The 23,564-nt window shown below is 39.1% G+C and overlaps 1 protein-coding gene across 5 annotated transcripts in view; it reads right to left on the bottom strand.

Moving 5' to 3' along the window:
- Positions 1-345: 345 nt before the first annotated feature.
- The window catches only part of LOC308697057 (T-cell differentiation antigen CD6-like), a 29,757-nt gene continuing 6,538 nt past the window's right edge, over positions 346-23,564 (bottom strand). Inside the window, exons 3-14 of one of the 5 annotated variants that reach the window (XM_081376123.1) lie at positions 23,285-23,557; positions 22,576-22,860; positions 20,419-20,730; positions 19,163-19,474; positions 18,502-18,561; positions 18,117-18,248; positions 8,358-8,474; positions 8,142-8,261; positions 5,080-5,154; positions 3,079-3,174; positions 1,916-2,053; positions 346-1,237 (exon numbers count right to left, since the gene is read on the bottom strand). In XM_081376123.1, coding sequence (XP_081232249.1) covers positions 1,101-1,237; positions 1,916-2,053; positions 3,079-3,174; positions 5,080-5,154; positions 8,142-8,261; positions 8,358-8,474; positions 18,117-18,248; positions 18,502-18,561; positions 19,163-19,474; positions 20,419-20,730; positions 22,576-22,860; positions 23,285-23,557 — 2,057 coding nt within the window. In that variant the 3' untranslated portion in view covers positions 346-1,100. The remainder of the gene's footprint in view (positions 1,238-1,915; positions 2,054-3,078; positions 3,175-5,079; positions 5,155-8,141; positions 8,262-8,357; positions 8,475-18,116; positions 18,249-18,501; positions 18,562-19,162; positions 19,475-20,418; positions 20,731-22,575; positions 22,861-23,284; positions 23,558-23,564) is intronic. The other 4 variants (XM_081376125.1, XM_081376127.1, XM_081376124.1 and 1 more) reach the window with 4 other exon arrangements.

The raw sequence follows: 23,564 nt of genomic DNA, 5'->3' as shown, positions 1-23,564 counted from the left end.
CCATGATTTACTCACCCTGAAGCCATCCTAGGTGTATATGACATTCTTCTTTCAGACAAATACAATCGGAGTTATATTAAAAAATGGCTCCGGGGATTTCAATTTCAAGGGTTACTCTTTTGGCGTAAGTCGACTTGCGTACGGCCGTCTACCGGAAGCTAGTTATTTTAGTCGAAGTTTTATATATGGATATTTTTCTTACACGAACGCATCGCTTCACTTCAGAACCACAGACCACAACCTAAATATGCAAGTCAAAGCCACATCTTTTACCTTGTTACTTGCTGTATAGATCTGGTGATTTCAGAATCGTATTCTCAGACAAGTGAATTTACTGAAAGGCTTCCAGGAAAACACGTCTATTATATTAATAGAACAAAATGCACATATTTACTCTCAATCATATGCTTAACATGCTGAAAACAGCCTTAATGTTTCTTGTCTCATCACAATAAATTACTAAATACATTTCATGAATCACAATTTATGAACTTCTGTTCAAGTTCCAGAGATCTGAGGTTAGAATAAAATAAAACAATGGTTAATAACTTTGTTATTAACAAAGTTCATAATTAAAGTACATTGTGTTAATAACAATAATATCAAATCAATTTGCAGTAGTAAGTGAAACATTTTTTGTGTGTATTTAACATTTTAATGTAGTCAGCAGCAGCCATCAATACAGTAAGCACTGGCAGGGTGCCTTCAGTTACGGATGCCAGCTTAAGTCTCAGATAATAAGAGCATCTTGCTTTAAATGGTCATATCTCATTATTAGGGGGAACATGTCCCCCTCAGTCGTTGTGGTTATATGACCCAATCATCAGTCAAATGCATTTGGAGTAAAAGCACTTGTAGGCTATATGTAAATGTACTTTTTACACTGGTATGCACTCAATGCATCTGCAGTGATATCAAAACTTGATGAAACATTTAGTATACATTTTAATTATACTATGTAGAAGCAGACATGAATGTACAAAGAAATAATATCAAAAACATGGAAAGGTCTGAAAGAATAATGGCATAAAATGGTTCTCAGATATGGTGTCTAATGGGGCTGTGCTAATAGTATGTGGCCACTATATCACAATCTCCAGCTAATCTAAGTAGTAAGGTTGTTGTATATAGTTGCCAATGTCATCATAGTCACTTTCAGGAGAGAAGATCTCATTATTATAGGTGACGGGTGAGTACAATGGGGAGTCCTCTCTGCTGCTGCCCCCTTTATCTAGTTCTGATAAAAAAAAGAAAATAAATAGAAATTACATATTTTTACATATAAAAAATTCTGTCCAAACATTACCAAAAACAAACTGGTCAAGAGGTTTATATATTGCAAAGAGTATGGAACAATAACTGAATGCACTGTCATATATAAAGAAGTGATCACTGTACACCTGTATATGTGTGTTTATATATATATATATATATATACACAGTAGGTTATATATAGGCTATTTCATTTATATGTTTCATTTATATGTTCCTAAATGTTTCATTCACAGAAACTGCCTTTCATAAAGCTCTTACTATCAAACTTTTCATTTGCAACTCTTCCCGTTCAGTTTAATACATTCAAACTTAAACTGATCTTAATAATAATTTGGTACATCTATATATTCTAAAGTAAATCTATAGATTTCTATAGATATGCAGTAGATTCTAAAGATATAGTATCTGTAGAATTTGTTTGCAATTTCTGATACGGATAACCAAATTAATTCTTTTGACATTATAAGCGATTTATCTTAGATGATAACCACTATATATCAGCCACGGCTGTGAATTCACCTGCGATACAACAGCACTTAGCATTCTGGTTGTACTCATACAACATTGCTTACTTTTTCATCAGTTCTATGTATTTAACAGATTTTCTAGAGAGTATGAAAATCCGGAGAACATTTAATACCTGCAGTTTGTAGACAGTCTCTGTTTTCCCCTGTATTTTCATAACATTCAGCAGACTCAAGTGAGCACAGGTCCTGTGCATTTGTGCCTGTGTTCTCATAGCATTCTCCTGATGAGGTGCAGGATGACTCAGAGTCCACTGTGTGAAAGAGGGCTAATTATAATACTCATTGTAGCTTAATAAAAGCATTTTAAATATCTAATGTAAATAATAATATAAAAAAGACTATGGGCCCTATTTTAACGATCTGAAACGCAAGTGTCAAAGCGCAAAGCGCAAGTAACTTTGTGGGCGGGTCTTGGCGCTGTTGCTATTTTCCCGGCGGGATAAATGAGGTTGGTCTGAAGTAGCTTCATTATTCATAGGTGTGGTTTGGGCGTAACATGAAATAAACCAATCAGAGCGTCATCTCACATTCCCTTTAAGAGCAGGCGGATTGTTCTAAAGCGTATTCGTATTCTAACGGCGGATTTGCCAGGCGCGCGCCAGGAGCGGTTCACAGCCAAGGAGAGCAACGGACTCGTCAGGGACGTTGGGGATGGAGAAACCCACCCAAATTAACTTCGGTTAAAAAGGCGTATGATAATTTGGGTAAATGTGTAAGCTAGATGTATGTTTTTATAATAAATTATCTATCTATCTATCTATCTATCTATCTATCTATCTATCTATCTATCTATCTATCTATCTATCTATCTATCTATCTATCTATCTATCTATCGTAATAATGTATGATTTGCAAAAATGAAAACTGCTGCCTCTGTGTATATGAGATAATCAAAGTGTATGCGCGTTGTGCACACGCTACATTGATTATGGCCAAGCATGCGCCCTTAAAATAGCATATGAATAACATGCGCAACGCGCCACTGACTTTAAACTATTTTTTCCTGGTTTGTGGCGCAATTGTTTTCTAAACCTGCAAAATAGCATGAAGGAACGTTTGCGCCGGGACACGCCTCCTTTTTTGCGCTGAACCGCCCAGGGAGCGCAAGTTCATTCCCTAGTTTAACGACGTGCTTCTGTGGAGGGAAAAGCGCGCTTTGCGCGGGTGCAAAATAGGAATGATACGTGCGTCGGTGTACAAAGTCAATTGCGCTGGGTGCAAGATAGGGCCCTAAGTCTATTTAGTCAAAGTTTTGTTATATATAAATAATTCTCACCAGTTATAGCAGACTCACGCATCTGGTGTGCACCATGATTAGAGGAAGTGTCACAGATTTGTTGGTATCCTTTCACTGAGATCTCTGCCGGGGCAGCTGAGACACAACAGTCTTTGTGTATTTAAGAATTGTAATAATTTATCCGTTAAAGTTTTTGTTTAATTGCTTTGCCGCAATTTTCACAAGCAAGTGTTACATTTTCAAAATTCTTAGTACTAATATCACAACAGATCATCAGAAGTGCACTTTTTCAAACATTTTAGCATGTTTTCAATTGTGTTTGCACAATACACAAAATCACAAAGTATCCTTTTCACAACACAAAATAGCCCAAGTCTTTAACATTTCATTCACAGTAACTGCCTTTTATAATGCTATTATCTCTTTTCATTCAGTTGAATACATTTGTATATTATTTAATCCAACTGATCCTAATGGTTAATTAATGAATCATTTGGTACATCTATTTCTATAAATACAGATTAGATATTTGTTTGCAATTTACGGATAACCAGATGTAATGAATTATTTTTACATTATAGCCAATTTATATTAGATTATAATCACTATGTTGTGTGTGTGTGTGTGTGTGTGTGTGTGTGTGTGTGTGTGTGTGTGTGTGTGTGTGTGTGTGTGTGTGTGTGTGTGTGTGTGTGTGCAAAAATGATCAATAACTGTATAACATCAGATTGATCAGACATGCAACATAAGAAGGGAGATGGCATCAAATACAGCATTTTACATTACATTATGTACGCCATATGATACTGTAAACAGATTACTATGGTAGAGACTGCCACATTACTGTAACTCACCCTTATAAAGGTCAACTACAGTATAGATTCAGTCATATGGCACAGTGAGAACATTTATTGTATTGCCAGCAAACTCGGTTCTAGCACAAAACCTCATGGCTGTGTCATACTTCACTAAATAATAAACAAAAATCAGAGGTGTAAAGTCCAGGGGTCAGAAAGTAAAAGTCTTGCCATATGTGTATTCCACCCATGAACTCAGCCAGCTGATTTCACTAATTAGTTTTATCTCCTGGCTGAAAAACTGTGCTAATTAGCAAATACAGGTGATTGGAACAAAATACTAAAGAGGACCTTTACTTTCTGAACTTTACACCTCTGACAAAAATCGGCACACTGCCACTGCTGCTACCAAAAATCAATTTATTAAAATATACAAAATTTCGACCTGAAGGTCTGCGTTAGGCAAAAAAGGTTGAAACATTGTATATTTTAATAAATAGATTTTTGGGAGCAGCAGTGGCAGTGTGCCGATTTTTGTTTATTCTTTAGTGAAGTGCTTTATCTGATCATGCACCTGCCTAAGGTTTCTGGATGTGCCAAAATGTGTATAACTGTAATAAAAGCATGGGATCAGGTTTTACAAGTGGTAACACAGCTAATTGTTTAGATTTGTTTGGTTACAAATTTGGATTTTTGTACTAAGTATTTTGAAAATGTACACCTTACTTGTGAAAATAGTACCAAAGCAAATAAATAAAAATATGTATTCATCAGCCTATACCAGTGTATCAAAGTGAAACAGGATATTAAATGAGAAAAAAGTAGGTTTTTGTAAAGACTCGATTTTCTCAATTGTTATTGTTTATCAATAATGTTATACATTAACATTAATCAAGTCCAGCTTCGGATCACAGGGCTTGAGTTCTGTGCTCAAACCCTTCCATTATGGACAGGACTAATTTGTTTACCTACAGTAATTCACACTTGAGAATTATATGAATTTGTGACCTTGTGAAATCACATCTTGATGAAAGGTTTTTTTTTTTTTTTTTTTATGTTTCAATAACATGAACACTTTCACAGACCAAGAATGAAATATTAAGAAAAGTAAACCGAATTTTGATTTCGGTGATGTTGATGTTACACATTTACATTCATACTGTACATACATACATGCATGCATGCATACAACTGAAATAATGTAAAGAACAAACAAAGTGGAATAAAACCTTGCCCTTCTTACCCTCCTCCATCACACTGTTCAGGTTTGATGCCTTTACAGCGGGCGTTTTACCATCTGCACTGTACCGCATTGAGTCTACATGAGAAAGAAGAGAGAAATCTACTCACAGTACTGCCTACTAATTTTCAGTGTTGGGAAATGTTTCTTTTAAATGTAATGCATTACAATATTGCTTTACTTCATAAAAAGTAACAAAAAAAAGTAATGTTAACTAAATTAACGTGTTATGTTACTTTTTCTCACCTGGGCTGGGCTTGCTTGTTTGTTTTTTAATGACAAAAAGTTATATTTTTGGAAAATGTAAAGGCCCTTTCACACCAAAAATTAAATGAATAAGCCTCAGGCTAACCAAGCATGGAACCCTGGGTTAGAAACCAGGGGCTTTTTCACAGATAAAGGGTACAAAGCCCTCTGCATGCAAACCTTAATAATGCGTAGGGGGTTGCACATAGGGCGGAACCTTCTGAAATACCCTGACCTAGCCTGACGTTTCCCATAATGGCAAGGAACAACTCATGCGGGAGATAAACAGTTCCTGCATGGGTAACTTGAATTATACTAACCTGATCGCGGATAAATCCCATACCACCTCCAGAAAAGTTCTTCTCTGATTGGAGACAACCCACTGTTCATGGTTCAACATCAGGCCCAAGCACCTAAAGTGAACGAGTAAAACATCTCGATGCCGAGCTGCTAATTTCTCTGACTGGGCGACTATCAGCCAGTCGTCGATGTTATTCAGCTCACAGATGCCCTGGAGTCACAATGGAGCCAGAGCCGCATCCATGCACTTTGTGAAGGTGTGAGGCGACAAGACTAAGCTGAAAGTAAGAATTCAGCAGAATTTTGATATGAAAGTATGCATCCTGTAGATCATGGCACAGTTTAGATGATTCCCTAATCAAATGCACCTGATTCAACTCATCAATTAATTAGTAAAGACTCTAAGACCTCAGATGATTGTGTCAGATAAAAGATTTAAAAAATGTGCAGTGTTGGGGGTATTCCAGGACCAGGGTTGGGAACCACTGCTGTAGATTTTATTGTGTCGAATAAATCTTGTGACTGGATTTGAGACATGAACAGCTTTAGCGTTAACATCTTGAACTTTTATGTCCTCAGAGTACAGTTCAGACAACACAGATCTAGGATCGGATGCATCTTTCTGTCCTTTTTTAGTTCCCATTTAAGTAGTGGAATGTGGAGGCAAAATCGAGGTGTCCAAGAGAAAAAACTTTTTTCCTTGATGCCCATAAGATTAAGCCACAGATGCCTCTCCGTAGCGACCATAGAAGCCATTAAACGGCTGATGGCTTGGGCCATTTTCTTGGTGGCACGGAGGGTGATATCTATGGCTTGGAGGAGTTCTTTGACCGCCCCATACTCATAGTCCTTTAGCACTACAATGGCCGAATAATTAGATGTTGCTGGGCTGAAGGTTCTTGATGAATATGGGTTCTTCCATGATCTCAACACCTCAGTGAAATCCAGAAAGAAGGGGGCCAATAGACTGAGTGTGCACTTCTATCACAATGTGCAGAAACATCAACATATTTCACACATTAAATGTCTAACTCCTCAGAGCCAGGTGCCTATTAAGCATTTAACTCCTCAGAGCTAAATGCAGCCAGTAAATCAACCAGACAAGATGTAGCACGGTCTGGATGATAGATCAAATATGCCATACTCAACCAAATCAGCATCTTAGAAATATAATCAATATATTTCATACAAACCAAAAGAGATCACAAGTGAGCTTTCAGTTTACATGAGATCTTCCCGTGCAACATAATCCGTTTGCATGCAGTCGGGGGATAGAGAGAGGAAAAGGGGAACCTCCATCTACTCAACGTTTCTTCCAGTTTTTTATTTAGTTGCGGACCTATAATCCACACGCTGCCTCCCTCAAGAAGAAAGTAAAACAGAACCGAAGCTTAAACTGAAACTCTCGGTATAGTGCACACATGTACACATCGGGACATTTCATACACAGATCTCTCCTAAACTGTTTGCTTATCATTCTAGTCTAAACAAAATCAGATGAACAATGTGACGAGACGTGACGTGAAGGCCAAGTACGGTAACCCGTACTCGGAATTTGTCTGCTGCATTTAATCAATCCAAGTTAGTGCACACACATTAGCAGTGAGTAGTGAAGACACACACACAGCAAACCATGGACACATACACCCTGAGCAGTGGGCAGCCATTTGCTTTTCAACATATTTTGAACAATTTGACAAATCACAAACTTTTCACACATTCACATCAAACAAACGGCTTCTAAAGACAAAGCAGCTGGAGATTCCAAGGGCACATAGGTGCCCATTTACGGAATTGATGACAAGCTGTGCTTCATCACCTGACCTCCGTCAGCCAATAGAACTGATGTGATTTCACACATGCTTCAGACAACGGCACATGCTGAAGGCTGCATGCAGTTATGTTGCACACAATTAAGTTGCACACAATGATCTGATGTTAAATCAGAAGCACACTCTGAGGAGTTAGATATTGATTATGCTTCTATCTCTAAGAAGTTAGATGTTGAATATGTTGAATATGGTATATTCAGTCTGTCATCCAGAACGTTACATCTTGTCCCGTCCGTAGCGTCAACAACCATGCCTTGAGTTCCCTCAAAAGGGAACAAAGTAATTTGAATTCCATTCTTGAAAAAGTATCTTTGAAAAGATATTTTTTATAAATTTAAAAATAATGCATTTACTCATTACTTGAATCTGATTACATAATGTTATCCAGACCCCAACATTGGATTTCACAACAATATTTTTTTGTTTAGGGGAGAATGGAGATGGTTGTAACACCTTTTGCTCTAACATGTGTAACTCAGTGTTTACTGAATGTTGCAGTATTTCTTTAAAAAATTATTTATTCGAGCACATAATTATATATAAAAAAAAAGATGTACCCTTGTAATCTTTAATCAAAAAAATAAACTCTAACTCAGTAAACTGATGGTGTTACAGCTGACCCCGTGTTACAATCATCCCTTGTCTTTCCTGCTTGCTCAGTATTGTCCATAATACTTAATGACTAACTGTGAAACGTGGATAAAGGAAAAGCCGCTTCCAGACTGATGTCATGTTGCTCATAATCCGTATCATACGATCCACTCTCAACACTACTCTGAGGCCAGATACGCTGAGGAAATATGGGAACTACAAGCACACAGAGAAAACAATTTACAAATACAGAAAACAAATGTTAAGTATCTTTCATCCACATAATATCAGCACAGAGTAAAACACACTCACCCTCAGTATCACTGCTATTGTTTGTAACTTTGACAAGATTGACAGAATCTCTGTAGTTATTTTCCTCGGCTTCAGCTGTGGCCTGTAGGTTCATGTATCTCTTTTGGACCACAACAGCTAACAGTGGGGTTAAACAGGAAAAACAAACCGTTTTATACCACAGTATCTAACATCCATCTATAAATGATGTTAGAGGTCACTGACATTCCAAATATAGGGTACAACGGGGCTAAAGGCGCACTGGGGTAAAAAGAGCATTTTACTTTATTCTCTTTTAAACCACTAGAAGGCACAAAAATTCAGCTCAGCACTTTCCTTAAGCTCTTTTGATGATGCATGTGAAAATTTTGCTGTTCCTTGACGCGATCGCAGACATCAACACAAGTTGATTCTGCACTACTTTGATCTAATTTTTGTTGTAGATTTAGCAAATTAGAATCGATAAAATCATTTATTATATTTTGAGGCAAAGGTCATGTTAAAGGAGAACTCCGGTCAATTTTAACATTGAGCTCATTTTTTTCGTACATTTGGAGTGCTGTCAATACAGAGAACAACGACAAAAATCGGTGTTGCCTACACCGAGTTATTCTATTTTTAAAATTTGCACCCTGTTGACTTCAATGGGGCAAGTACTAAACCTGCTTTTAGCCTCTTAACATCCTTGATGTGTCATTACAAGTGCACAGAAAATGTGAGTGATTCCTTCTGAGTGAACATGGGTGAATCTGACTGCAGTAGATGTGAAAGATATGTATAAAAATGATGTTATTTAAGCCAGCGCAAATACCTGTGTTTACATCCTGTTTTCGGTTGAAGTCCAAAGTAGTCGATTGCCGAGTTCACGCGCCAAGGTTTAGTTACCTATAATCACGTGCGTGAACTCGGCAATCGATTACTTTGGACTTCAACCGAAAACAGGATGTAAACACAGATATTTGCGCTGGCTTAAATAACATCATTTTTATACATATCTTTCAAAATTTCAAAATACATTCGGGACTGAAGCCCCGGCAAAATCGGCTGGCCGCCTACTCTGCTTGCAAACCTACGTCTGCAGTCGGGAGGAGCCGAATCGGAAAATGCCCGTGTGTGCAGTGATCACTTCGTCAAGTGAGTTAATACAACTTATGTGGCTAGTATGTTTGTGTAACGTACCAGTTTCCGAACTTTGTAAAGTCAAAGTAATTGTTTCTTCTTTTCTTTGGGTTTGTTAGTTACCCCTGTAACTGAAGACAAACGTAACGTTACAGGCAAATCTTTCAATTCAGTTGAAAAATCGCTCCTCTTCATAACGTAAAGATCACGTCCAACATATGTTTCGATTTTTTTGTTATATCTTTCTTTTGTAATAGCGTCTAAAGTAGTACACTATAGTCGGGGAGCCAAAGTCTCAAAAATGGGTTGAACCTGACATGGTCTGCCATACTTTTTATGTGTGTTTTTTTCTGTTAACTTTGACCCTAAGAACCAATAATTGAAGGGTCTGCTCTGCCGGAAATATTGCGGAATTTTTTTTTGCCCATTTTAGTGTATGCACCCTTTATTTTTTATCAGAAAAATGTGAAAAAAAAAATGTTTTCCTCAAATCCTCAGTGGGTTGGGTAGGCTGTCTATAAATGCATTCCAGATACACAGAACACATGTGCTGACAACATCCACTGAAAAAATAACTCTTAAAACACATTTCTACATGATTTTGCATCAATTTAATTCCAAAAAATTAGGCATTTTCTCACTTTTTTCTAATATTTCCATCTTTACTTCATTGGCAATCAACTATTCTCCCAAGTTATGACATCAGTCAATATGTCATTCTTTTCAGCAAACAGAATACTCATTCCACAGAAAAAATCATAAAAATCCAACCAAAATCAATGGATCTGCAGTGTTTCCCCTATAAATTTTTCCAGCAGCGGTGCTGTTACGTGCCGGAGGTTGTTACCAAGATGCTCGCGGTGGGACCGGGGGTGCAAGAATTTTTTTTTAATAACCTCTTAAACAAGATGTTTAATAACCGCTGCGCCGCTGCTTAGTACATTGTAGGGGAAACACTGGATCTGTGATGATTTCACTACAAGTTGATCAATAGGCTCAGAACCTCAATAGAATTTTAGGCTACTCTCAAAATTTTGAAAAACATGCTGGATATTTAACATCATGGCACACTTATGCACAAACACATGATCTTAGTAATATGAATGAGTTTGTTTGGAACAACCAACGGTAACCAACGGTTACCAACGGACTTCGAAGCTGCTCATCATTGTCTGTGGTAAGCGACAGTGACTTAAGTGAATACCGGTAGTTCTGCCCCAGCATTTTGGGAAAAGAATGGTAATATGGATATTGTAATGGTAATTAACTGAAAGGACCACGCCAGTTTTCAAACAAGTATATTTCTGATGATTCCTCAACCCAAACGTATTCCTGTAGCAGCATCCCTGTACAAACAACTTTTCTCCAGTGTTGTGACGTATTTCCAAGTGAAACGGAATATTGAATAGAGGGCAGGGTTTTACTTTAGCGCTCCTCCTCTTCATCTCTCGCTCATAGCAAACTAACAGTTTGAGGGGAGTTGCCATGCCCTGGTGCCATAGCACATGACAGGAAGAGAAGAGAAGTCATTTCGAGGGGGGAGGGAAGGATAACATATTTGATTAAAGAATAGAATAAAGAAGGGCACATAAATTTTTTAAAATGAATGAAGTGCACAGATGAATAATTTGTAATAAACACTACAATATTACCTATAAAAATACGAATTGTAAAATTTGATTTCATAGCGACTTTTAAAGCTGTTTTTTATTTAATTATCGTCTCGTTTTCGTCTGTGAATTTTTTTATGTCACTGCAGTTAAATCTGTGTCTGTATTGCATGTTCAAACTTTAAAAATTATTCATATTAACAGGTTAATTAATAGATGGAAATTTTAGAGAAATTCTAAATTAATGCATTACAATTTAACTAAACCCATTCGATTTTAGATTTAGTCGACTAAAATCTTATTGTATTTTGTTGACTAAAACTAGAGTAAAACTAAAACAATTCAGATGACTAAAATATGACTAAAACTAAAATGGCATTTTAGTCAAAAGACTATGACTAAAACTAAATCAAAATTTGCTGTCAAAATTAATATGCTGTAACCAACAGAAAGGATGATGTCTCATACAGACTTGACAATCAGCTGAAAGCTCAATGCGACTTTCTGGGGAGGAATCCTTTGTGGCACACACAATGTCGTGCGAAGTACACAAATCATAAAACTGTTGACCAGAAGAGGAAAAAAGTTGAAAAGCCAGAAGGCACTTCATTTGAAGAAGAAATTAATCCGGAGCCAGACAGCAGCAGGCCTACTAAAAAAACATGGATGTCAATGCCATAGCCCATCAAACACAAGGAAGAGTGCTTCATTTGTGGAAGACCATGCATGACCAGAGGGAATAGATCCCCCATTTTGATCGCCACTTATGACAGACAGAATGCAGTATGGAAAAAAGCAAACAAACTTGAAGATGAAGAGATACTACACAAGATTCATGGTCCTGATGGAAACAGGTTTACTGATACGAATGTTGACGACTTCCGATACCACAAGGAATGCATGACCAACTACCTGACAAAGCGTCTTCGTTCACAGGAAAAGACTAGTACTTCCACCACTCCATATGATGCTGCACTGAACCAACTCGTATCTCGGCTAGATGAGCCCCTTTTCAAAGTGAATGCCATATTCTTCATTACAGTTTTTAGGGATGAATTCCGTAAATACTTGGAAAGCCATGGAGTTCACAATTTTACCCCATATAGATTTTAGTCCTTGATTGCCCACCTTAGAAGGCACTATGAAGTAGGTGGCAATTGTAAAATAATGGTTGTGCCACAGAAAGGATGTTCTAGCCTGATTAGCTCAGTAGAAATGAATGTTGGCTGCATGCTCTCAAAGTTGAAGGAACTTAAGGAGAAAACGGAAGAGGCAGAGTATGAAGAAGAAAGTGATGATGAGTTGACACCAGATGACACCATAGTCTCTTCCTACAACACTGCAAAGAGAATATGGAAGGAGCTCCAGGACCAACGTAAGCAGGCCCTGAAGGAAGCAAGAGAAGCCAGAACAGCTCAAGCCAGTGGAAGTCACCAGATGCCTGGAAGTATGACTGAAGACCCGTCACTGCAGCTAGAGATATCATACCTGGAGGCATCCCGAAGAGTGAGCTCAAACCTGTATAACCACCTGGTCTGGATGATAACAGATGCATCTCCAGACTTAGGTGAGGACGGACGGGTGAAAGTCAGTCCTAAGCAGCAAGAACAAGTTCTCAACCCAGGATGACCCCACACCAACGGTTAGTTTACCTCTACTGAAAATCCGCCAAAGTTGGAGTTAAAACAGAGCCTAAGCTTCCTGTGTGTCTAGCAGAACCTCTTGACCACCTGAGCATCCTCTGGCATTTAGTGCATAGCTGCCCTACTGTACTATTGGAGGACCTGAAACCAAGTTGTGCTGCTCCAACATGGAGTTCATTCCAAGCATTTCTCATCCCAGATACCATCCCTGCAACTTTGATCAGCTATGGTCCCTTCTTCCCAAAGTCACCAACAAACCCAGATGTGGTTCAACTGCATGGATGTGTCGAGAAAACATGGTCAAGAGTATGCCATCATCACATGTGACCAAGCAATCTATGAGGTGGTTCTGAGTCTGCAAAAGAAGAACAAAGAGAAGTATGCCAAACTTATCTTGCGCATGGGTGGCTTCCATATTGCTCAGAATTTCCTTGGAGCCATTGGGCATTTGATTAATTCCACTGGAATCGAAAATCATCAGTGGGAAAGACTACTATGCAATGCTGCATGTCCATACTATGGTGTATGCAGCCATGTTTGCACTACACTGGGACCTGGAGTACATGTGTGTGCTTAGCAACAATGTCCAGCTACTCCTAGATGCCCTGTCAGAAGAGGATGTAGAGAAGGCAACTTCTGCGTGTGCTGATGCAACTGAACAACTGAAAAAGCTGACATGTTTGATAGCTGAGTTTGATGAAGCACGTACCTCACCTACCACAGAGCTATGGCTAATGTACATGGATATGGTGATGATTCGTAAGGTGATGATACACAGGGCAACTTTTTGAGCAATGTTGCTGGGCAATGTTGCCGTCAACGGGCAACCAGATGAGACACAGGGCCCACGACTCATCTAAATTATCCATATAGAAATGTATTGCCCATTTTCAATGGGAAAGTGCCCAAGCAACAATCGCTCTGCAAGATTGCCCAGCAACATTGCTCAAAAAGTTTCCCTGTGTATCATCACCTTCAGACGGTTCATCCATGCTGAGTGTGCAGGTCTGTGGGAGGAACACCTGTCTGAAGTGGAAAAGATGTTATCATATCTTGTAGCTGCTGGCCACTACAAGTACGTATCCTGCCTGCCCCACTACCTAGAAGCTATGAGTAGCTTGCCTACACTGGCGCCAAACGTCTATAGGGAATTCAAGGATGGGAAGTTCACTGTACGTAAAACAGAAGGATGGTTCAATGGTGTCTGGACAGACATGGCACTTGAAAAAACCTACAACCGTGATGCCAAGACAAAACTCTTCACTGGCATCAGTCAGCAGCCAGCAGCCATGGAGAAATACTTGAAAGCTCTTCCAGTTCTGACAGCTGTGTCAGAGCAGACAAAGTCTATGGCACACCTGGATGCGGATGACACCAAACACCACAAGGACAGCCAAGGTGCAAAGGAGGCAGAAGGTGTAAGGAAAATAACAGATATCATCAACAACCAGATGATCGATCCTTTCACATGTGAAGAACAGGAGCTGATCAACATTTCAACAGGTCACAAAGCCACATCTGCTGACTTGATCTGCGCTCGTGTAAAAGGATTGGAGGCACTGGCTGCAGCTAGAAGAACAGACAGTTAGAAAGTAGCCCAATTTAAACTTTCAAACTTTGCAGCAAAGCCAAAGAAGTCAATATCCATGGCATTCAAAGCCAAAAAGGTCTATGAGGAGGAGAGTGCAGTTGTGCAGAACCTGTATTTTGTTCAGGACTTAGAGGAAGACAGGAAGGTGGAAGTGTTTGGCCATGAATGGACAAGTTGCCCAGCCTTCCTGTTTGAGCCAGATCCGTCCCTTGACCAAAGTTACGCAATGCGTAAAGGAAACAAGGCAGACTACCTGGCTGCAATCAAGACAGCCCTTGGCAGCTCATAGGGGGAAGTGGACAAACTACCGCCGACTGACAAGCCTGTTGTAATGGTACCAACATCTTGGGAGCAGCACCTTCCATAAACTGCAAGGAAAGTACCTGAGGCGGCTCCTTGGAATCCTCTCAGACAAGTGTGACTGCATCCACTTTGTTGGTGATCAATATGATGTCTCCCCTGCTGAAAGTCTGAAAGGTGAGGAACGAGAGAAAAGGATGAAGACCTGCCCCAGCAAAATGAAGGAGTACAAGCCACATGATATTCTCCCTATACCTGAATGGAAAGGCTTCATTCACAATCCCCTGAATAAAGCTAATCTGTTGAACTACATGGGGGAAGCATGGGCAGCTCAGAACAAGTCACTTCCTGCAGGATGCACACTTATTCTTGATGGAATCTTTTGTGATCTTGGTCGCACTGTTCTCTTGTCAGTGGATTGTCAGGTTGAGCTTCCAAAACTTTCCTGTGAGAAACATGAGGCGGCAGATACCAGGATGTTTGCTCACATTGCATACTCAGTACAAATTCTGCACCACAAACGGGCTGTAGTGGTTGCAACTGACACAGATGTGATCATGATGTGCATGTACTACATCACACACATGGATGGGCTGCAGGAGCTGTGGGTGAAGACTATGGATTTCTTCCTACCTGTTCATGCCATCACAGAAGCTCTGGCGGGGAAGTATGATGTTGCAGCTTCAGATCTTACATCCCTTCTCCTCAGCACCTACATACTTACCGGATATGACACAGTGAGCTATCTGTACACAAGAGGAAAAAGGCGGGCCTACACAACTACTTTTAAACACCTGACAGACCTTCTGCCGCTGTGCAGGTACGGTGACCCTGAGGAAAGCCTGGATGTTCAGGAAGAGGTTATAACAGCAGCACGGCGATACATGGCGTCACTCTTTGACAGGAGTGACTTTGGTGGTACTCTAGATGCACTGCGAGCCCACCTCTTTGTGAGCATCAAAGGAGACATGCGTTGCCTTCCACCAACTGAAGATGCCTTCCTATTACACCTTCGGCGAGATGCGCAGAGGGGTGCATCTTTTAACGTGCTGCTGCATAACCCACCCTGCCGGTCTTGTTTGCTGTGTCCTCAGGTGGTGAGGGTGGGTCTGTCCCCAGAGCAGTATCTGCAGTGTGCCACCCTCCTTATTATCCCACCTCACAGGGACTTGCACCTAGTTAATTAAGTTATGTTAAATTATTTTGTTCCGTTAAAGTTGTAATAGTTGTCATCTGAGGCAATAAAATAATGAAAGTCATTTTGCTGTATTATATTTCTTGTGTGACACATTTCCATTGGGAGAACAGGGTTATGTTGGAATTAAAAAGATGCCTAGGCCATGATGCTTAATAATGTGGACATTAAAAACCATATATCCAGTTAAATATCCAGTATGTCTTTCGGAATTTTTAAGAGTAGCCTAAAATTCTATTGAGGTTCTGAGCCTGTTGATCAACTAGTAGTGAAATCATCACAGATCCATTGATTTTGGTTGGATTTTTTTTTTTTCTGTGGAATGAGTATTCTGTTTGGTGAAAAGAATGACATATTGACTGATGTCATAACTTGGGGGGCAAGTTGATTGCCAATGAAGTAAAGATGAAAATATTGGAAAAAAGTGAGAAAACGCCTAATTTTTTGCATTAAATTGATGCAAAATCATGTAGAAATGTGTTTTAAGAGTTATTTTTTCAGTGGATGTTGTCAGCACATGTGTTCTGTGTATCTGGAATGCATTTATAGACAGCCTACCCAACCCACTGAGGATTTGAGGAAAAATAATATTTTTCAAATTTTTCTGATAAAAAATAGGCCTAAAGGGTGCATACACTAAAATGGCCACAATTTTTTTTCGCGATATATCCGGCAGAGCAGACCTTCCAATTATTGGTTCTTAGAGTCAAAGTTAACAGAAAAAACATGAATAAAAAGTATGGCAGACCATACATGTTGTACCTGTACAACCCATTTTATTGAGCTTTTGAGACTTTGGCTCCCCGACTACTATGGACTTTCCTTCATCTCGTCCATTCCGCTCTTCACTTCCTGCCCTCCATCTGAATTTTGCACGTCATCACAATCACGTGACTGCAAACCACCTATTGTCATTTTTTTGGGGCTCAGAAAAACGCACTGTTTTAGTGTGTATCCCTTTAAATGCAAATTAACAGCTGCTGCCAGCCCAGGGGGCGGAGCCTCACGAGCTCGCGCTAAGAGCCAGGACAAGGGGCGGATCTACTGGGGTGGCACGGGGTGGCAGCTGCCACCCCTAGTAAAGGTCTTGCCACCCCAGCTGCCACCCCATTGATGTCAGCCGGCTGAAAATAAGACGACATTTACGGTAAAAACCTTTGTTTCCTGGGCGCCCCTAAACGCATCATGACTTGAGTAGAAAATACTTAGCTACGTCCCTGATTCAAACGTGCAGAGCGGCGTTCGCTCAGTCTGGCTCACACACAGCGAGTCTGCTGCGGTGCGGTGGCCCTGCAACCAGTGTTGCAACCGGGACCCCCCATAAGCATCAAGAATGAAATGAAAGGTATGTACAATGTTTTTAGGAATGGCACAAAGGTCTCTGTCTTTGGATCATTGTTTTCAATGAGGGCTTTTTTGTCATTTGTTGTGTATCTTTGGATTATGTTGTGTTGTAAATAAATCCAAAAAATCTAAAAGCCATTCTTTTTTAAATCTCCTCATTCTTTGTGAAAGGTTGCTCAGAATGATAGGGCCTGATAGCTCCTAATAGGGCCGTTAGGGGAGGGTCTTTGTCTTTCTCAGGTGTGAAAAGCTTACATATTAATGAGCACATAAAGCTTTTTCACACAAAACACATTGTAAAAATTTTAAATCAATATATTGTCTTATCTGAATGAGCAGTCAGGGTAATTTTCACATAGTTTTAGAGCAAATTTTCTAGGCTACGTCATACAATTCTTGTAAAAGTCTTGTGAAGAAATAATCAGTATGGGTTTCATGACCTTATTTCAGTGAGAATTTTTTTTGTATTTTCACAAACCACGCATAAATGTCATTATCTCAAAACAACAAACTTTTACACACATGCTGTTGATATATTATTGTAGCAGAGTTTGTGCTGAATACAGTGTAATTAGACTTAAGCCATGAAAATGTCACAAGTAACAGAAATAAGCACAAATGTCAGAGCATGTCAGAACACCTCCAGGGCCCAGAAAACAGCTCAGACCCCAGAGGGTTAAGGTGTGCCTTTAGCCCCGTTGTACCAACTCAAATGCAGTACAAAAACACTATCCCATCCATTATAGAATTGCACACAATTGGCTTACTTTTTAATCGCAATGGTCCTTGAATTGGTATTTGAAAATGTAATTTATTATTTATTTTGGGTTTAATTATGACCTGCTCTTCATAGTTTCTGCGAGATTCACCAAAATAAAGGTATAGCTAATTAGGTGGTCCACAAGGTTTTCTGCCAACAATTAGTTAGATAAGAAAGTGTTGTGCTTTAGATGTGTTGGTCTGTAGGTTTGGACCTACCTTTCTTCTTTTTAACATGACACAAGAGGATATTTGTGATAACTGCAATCACAAGAAAGAACCCCAGAACAAAACACCCCAGTAACTCTGGAGATGGTGAGAATCTATGTGAATTGTCCATTGGCGTTATCTCTAGATGATAGAAAAGAAAATAGTCCCAGACATGTTAAAAGTGCGATGCTTCTGCCTGACATCATTTCCAAATGCAGCCAACCATGAATGTTATATAACTCACAGTTACCTTTCTTCAAATGTAACATTTATTTTACACTCCATCCATAGCATAACTACAACTTCGTAGTAAATTAACCCCCTTAATTTTCCCAAGTAATTTCCCCCTTTAATCATTTTCAGTTTTAGGATACTTAGAAAGATTCAAGATTACTTGTGGTTGCTGATGCTGAGGTTGGTATTTGACTGGTGGGAACAGGGAGACCAAGAGAATCTGGAAAAGAAGAAATGTTTATCTTGAAGCTGTTGTACATGGGCTGCTCTGTGCTGCTGCAACCTCTATGTGAAGTTCTGACTCACTTTAGTGTTAAAGGCTCTGTGGCTGCTATGTGTCTGTGTTAGCAAGCAGCCTTAAAACTTTGCAGTTGTCATAACGTATATGTAATTATTTAGAATTTCATTATTAAAAGGGAATATAAGTTAAATTTGTATGAACTACAACACATTGGTGGCAACATTGATGGACAATGCCACTGGTTCTCACATGTCTTGTGAATAATGGTGTCAATGGCACATAATTAAAAGGGGGAAAACAGTGAAAAAAAACAATGAGGGAAAAAACAAAGAGGGACATTTTTGCATAAATCTTCAGAAGGTTTGGAATATAACATATGAGCTATATAAGCTGAAATATAGCATATTTTTGAAGTTTGACAGACATCGTTGCTACTAAGGGTTGTGTAAAGATTTAACAATTATTTTAGTGTTCCACAGAAGAAAATTCGAAAATTTCAGTTTTGGGGTAAACTGTTGCTGTAACTATTAAAATATTCTCTTACATGTTACATACAAAAAACACAAAACATGTTACTTACTGTTGCAAATCAACCCAGCTGCTTTTGCTTCCTTGCATGCATATTTATGGTCAATATACTCTGCACACTGCCATATGTTTTTGCTATTCTGGTCACATTGAAAATACCAGAGTGATTCATTTTTATGTTTGAATGGGGGGTCAAAGGCTGTGAAATGTTTGACCATTCCACAGTTCAGCATATCACAGGCCATAGTAGCTTCTTCCTTGTGCCAGCACGTGTCACACACTGTTCCCCATCTACCATTGCGATGGATTTCCACTCTACCAGCACATCGATCCAGACCGCCTGTCAGTCGCAGAGCCTTGTATTCTTCATTAAAATGAGAGGAGACATGTGAACAGACACATGCAAAAAAAAAAAATAATAATAATTTCAAACACATGCAAAATGTAAGTGTCACCCATGGCACAGACCCCCGAATTGAAAATTTTTTGACACAAAGGCTTTAATTACTTTAAAATTTTATAATTAATCCCTCCATTAGCCAAAGTGTGTGGCATACATTTATTTTAAAAGACAGTTTTAGAGGTTAATGCTGCCTTTACCACATTTTCTTGTAATGCAGACACAGATGAGTGTGAACCCAATTGCAGGTACTTTATTGAAGGTTTGAGGAATGAACAGGTGAGTAACAGAATAATAATGAGAACAAACATGCAATGGAGGAACAATGAGCAGAACAAATTAAGAGAATCAGCTATGAAGAATCAACCATGGAGAATCAACACTGAAGAATCCACAATTGAGAAACACAGGCAAGTACTTTAAAGGGTATGAGTCTTTGCAATCAGTTAAAGACCAGACACTGTTTGCCATTTAATCCTGGATGGACCTCAAGGTCATTAACTCTTACTTTATCTACTTAATTACAAACATTTTATTCTGAATGTATAACCAGAAGAGAACTGCCACCCTTGTTTCTTCCAAGGTTAGTTTTCTCCATGATCCAACACCAAATGGAGTTTTTCATTCCTTGCCACAGATGATTTTGGCTTGTATGCTTTAAGGGACTAAATTATTATGTACTATGCATTTTCTTTTTTATAAGTATGGCATGACTTTAATTAACTTCTCAGTTAAACTTCTCAGTTTAAAACCTTAAACCATGAATCTGAAAACAACAAAAAGGCTTATATAAGTCATCGAACAGTAATTATTGGCTTATTTGGCTAAAATATGGATCCATCCATAATTAACTCTCTTATCAACATTGCTTGAGATGCCACTTATAACTCACACATAGTATTACATACCTGAGCAAACCACACCTGCGTCCTCCTTATGACCACAGTCATGTCCTTGAATAAGTGCCGGGCATTCCCATAAGCTCCTCTCAATTCCAGTGCAGTTGAGTTCGTCCAGGTGTATGGGGCCTGTACCCTGGCCGTAGGGCTCACTTTGACCACTGACAGACACAGCGTACCCACAACCAAGCTGTGAACACACCACATTTGCATCCTCCACGTTCCATTTATCATCACACACTGTGCCCCAGGACCCCCGCCACACCTCCACACGGCCCCCACAGCGATGACCGCCCCCAACCAATCGGACAGCAGCATTGCCTGAAGAAGCAGTTGGGACATATAAACATTTAGACAATACTAACATTTTTTACATAATTTAAACAAAGAACTTCAAACCAAAATCATGCTTGCCGCAATTGCACTTACTGGAATGTTCATGGGGAGAGTGTATCAAAGGGTATAAAAGTAGAATTGTGCAGCTTTTTTCCATACAAAACTTTGCAAATTGCATTTCAATTCAAGGTGGGACTACTGTTCTAGGGAAATCTGGTTATGTGTTACCAATTCCTGCAGGTGTGTAAACAACCCTTCCCAGATTGCAAAATTGCTATGGCCCAGATCTGGTCCACAAACCGCGTGCAATGATGGCACTTGGGCGTTCTGCTCCTGTTTGACAGATATGGGCTACAAGGCGGCCATTGCACAGCCACATGTCAGCATTTTAAAGTATTATTCAATTTTTTTTTGTTTTATGCCTTCATTTGATTACCATCATTTTTAATAATAAATTTGTTTTTTTTTTGTGTGTGTGTGTGTACAGTATTTGCCAGTGATTACTGTCCCATATCTTTGCCAAAACTGGCCCAGATATTTCTGAATTGGGTGACATTTTCTACATGGGCCACTACAGCCAGACAGGGCCATCCTTCCGGTGGTACAACAGGTGCACTTTCTCTAACTCCTGCTGGCCCTGCCCTGTGCTTGTGACGGTGCCGGTAGCCAGATTAGACTGTCCCACATTTTTGTTTTGTGATATTTGGGCCATATTCACCATTTTCCACATGGGCCACTTTAGGGTTACACCCAGCTTTGCTTAAAAAAAGCCCACATGCAATTTGGGATGTTTGGGACATATTTTCTATTACACATGTGGGCCACTTTAGGCTCACATTTATTTTGTATAGGCCAGAAGGTGGCCAACATCTGGATGCTATTTGGGTTGTGTATGTGGTGTAAAATTTAAAGGGTTTATCAGCTTTACATAGTCATGAAATGCCTAGAAAACTGTCACAAACAAGTTTAGTATGTGATTTTATCACATTAGTTTCACATGTATAATGTGCAAGTTTTGTTATCATTTCAAAATAGTCTATTTTAACTGTTTATCCAGTTGAATTGTTCCATTTTAAGTTCTTTACTGTAAAAATTATTTTTGCGTTTTTGAGTCACAAATTGAGGCATGCATTGAAATTATTTTCTGTGGTAAATGACAGACCACATTGGTCTGGACTGGTAACTCACATTGTCACAGATGCCGTCACAGAACTTAAAGGTGCAATATGCAGGATTTTTTTGGTGGGGAGGGAATAAAGCATATTTATAAATAATGACTCTCAATCATTACTTATGGTCCACTAGAAGTGTGTGGTGGTGTTTGTGTATATAGAGACATTGTCTTGTTCCTGTAATTCCTGAATTGTGTGCCAGACGTTTCTGGGCTGCAACCTTTGGCCAGCAGGTGTGCAGCCCCAGCCAATCGCAGGTAAGGGTGGGACTTTATTGTCTGTGCCTGAAGCCCTGGATGGGAAGCAGTTGTCATCTCGATACAACATTTTTTTGCTATTGCCTTTTTGACTACTATCTGTAACTTGAGTGAGATTATTAGGCATTGTAATTAAGTTTTTATGATGACATACTTATAAATGTTATTCATGCATGATTAAGACAATATTTGCAAAATAGCTAATCACTCATCTTCCCGCAGATAATTTCTTGAGTCATGTTCCGCCTACGAGGAACTTGAATGCTGTGCTTACAAACAGTAACTGAATATCCTGCATAGTGCATCTTTAACTTGTACTGAACCCAGAACATTTCTTTAAATTAATATACCGTCATCTTTTTCATAACTGTTATATTCTAATGAAAAATGTACAAACTTACCGCATTTAACTTCAGAGAGGACTGAGCATCTAAGGTTAGTAACCTCCGTACAGTTCTTTAATTGATAGTTGCGATAAACACAGTTTGTGAAACAATGCGTTATATTGGTTGTGTTCAATGCGCTGCTCTGAGAGAGACTGTAGACCTTTCCACAGCCAAGCTCATGGCAGATCTCACTGGACACATTGTGGAGAGTGTCTTCAGGCAGAGAGACAGAGGATTCTGTGTCTGGGGATTTAATAGTCCAAGAACATGAGCTAGATATTTGAGCCACATAGGGAGAACCTGGGGGTGAAAGAAGAAAATCAGCATTTCAATAGGCCATGCTAATAAAGCTACGCAATGCATTCCTTATGACTGATATATCCTATAAACATACATATAGTATTGATATACTATATTCTCTATATTACCTGAATACTAAACTGCATACTGAATATAGTCATATTATGCAATAGATTTAATTTTTTTTGCAAAAAAAACTTTTAAATAATACATTTTAAATAATAAATTACATAAATGAATAATATTAAAATTAATAAATACATTTTAAAATAATTTATCATGATTATTTGTACAGTAGTTAATCTTACACTTATCTCACTATCATTATTTCTTGTATGGGAACAGTTTTTACAATTTCACATTGGCCTAATACATGCCAATCTACAGACATGTTCAATTTCACGTCCCACTGCATGGTTCTTACCACAAATAACCTCAGAGAGCATTTTGCAGTGGCTTCTCACAGTCTGAGTGCAGTTGTTTAGCTCAGAGTTGTGGTAAAGGCAGCCTGTGAGACAGGTACTGTTTAATTCTGCATCAGATGCCTTTAATTTATACACATCACCACATCCCAGGGACAGGCAGATCTGAGAAGAGAGACTGTGAATATCCTCCACAGCTATAACTGCCGTGTTGCTTCTAGAGGTGCCGAGGGTCCAAGAGCACAACCCAGAATGCTGATCTGCTTGTGACACAACTGAGAA

This window comes from Scardinius erythrophthalmus (genome assembly GCF_964197995.2).
Source record: "Scardinius erythrophthalmus genome assembly, chromosome: 10".
Taxonomy (NCBI): Eukaryota; Metazoa; Chordata; class Actinopteri; order Cypriniformes; family Leuciscidae; genus Scardinius; species Scardinius erythrophthalmus.
Note: the sequence above shows the minus strand (reverse complement) of the source record. Positions and strands in the feature narration are given on the sequence as shown.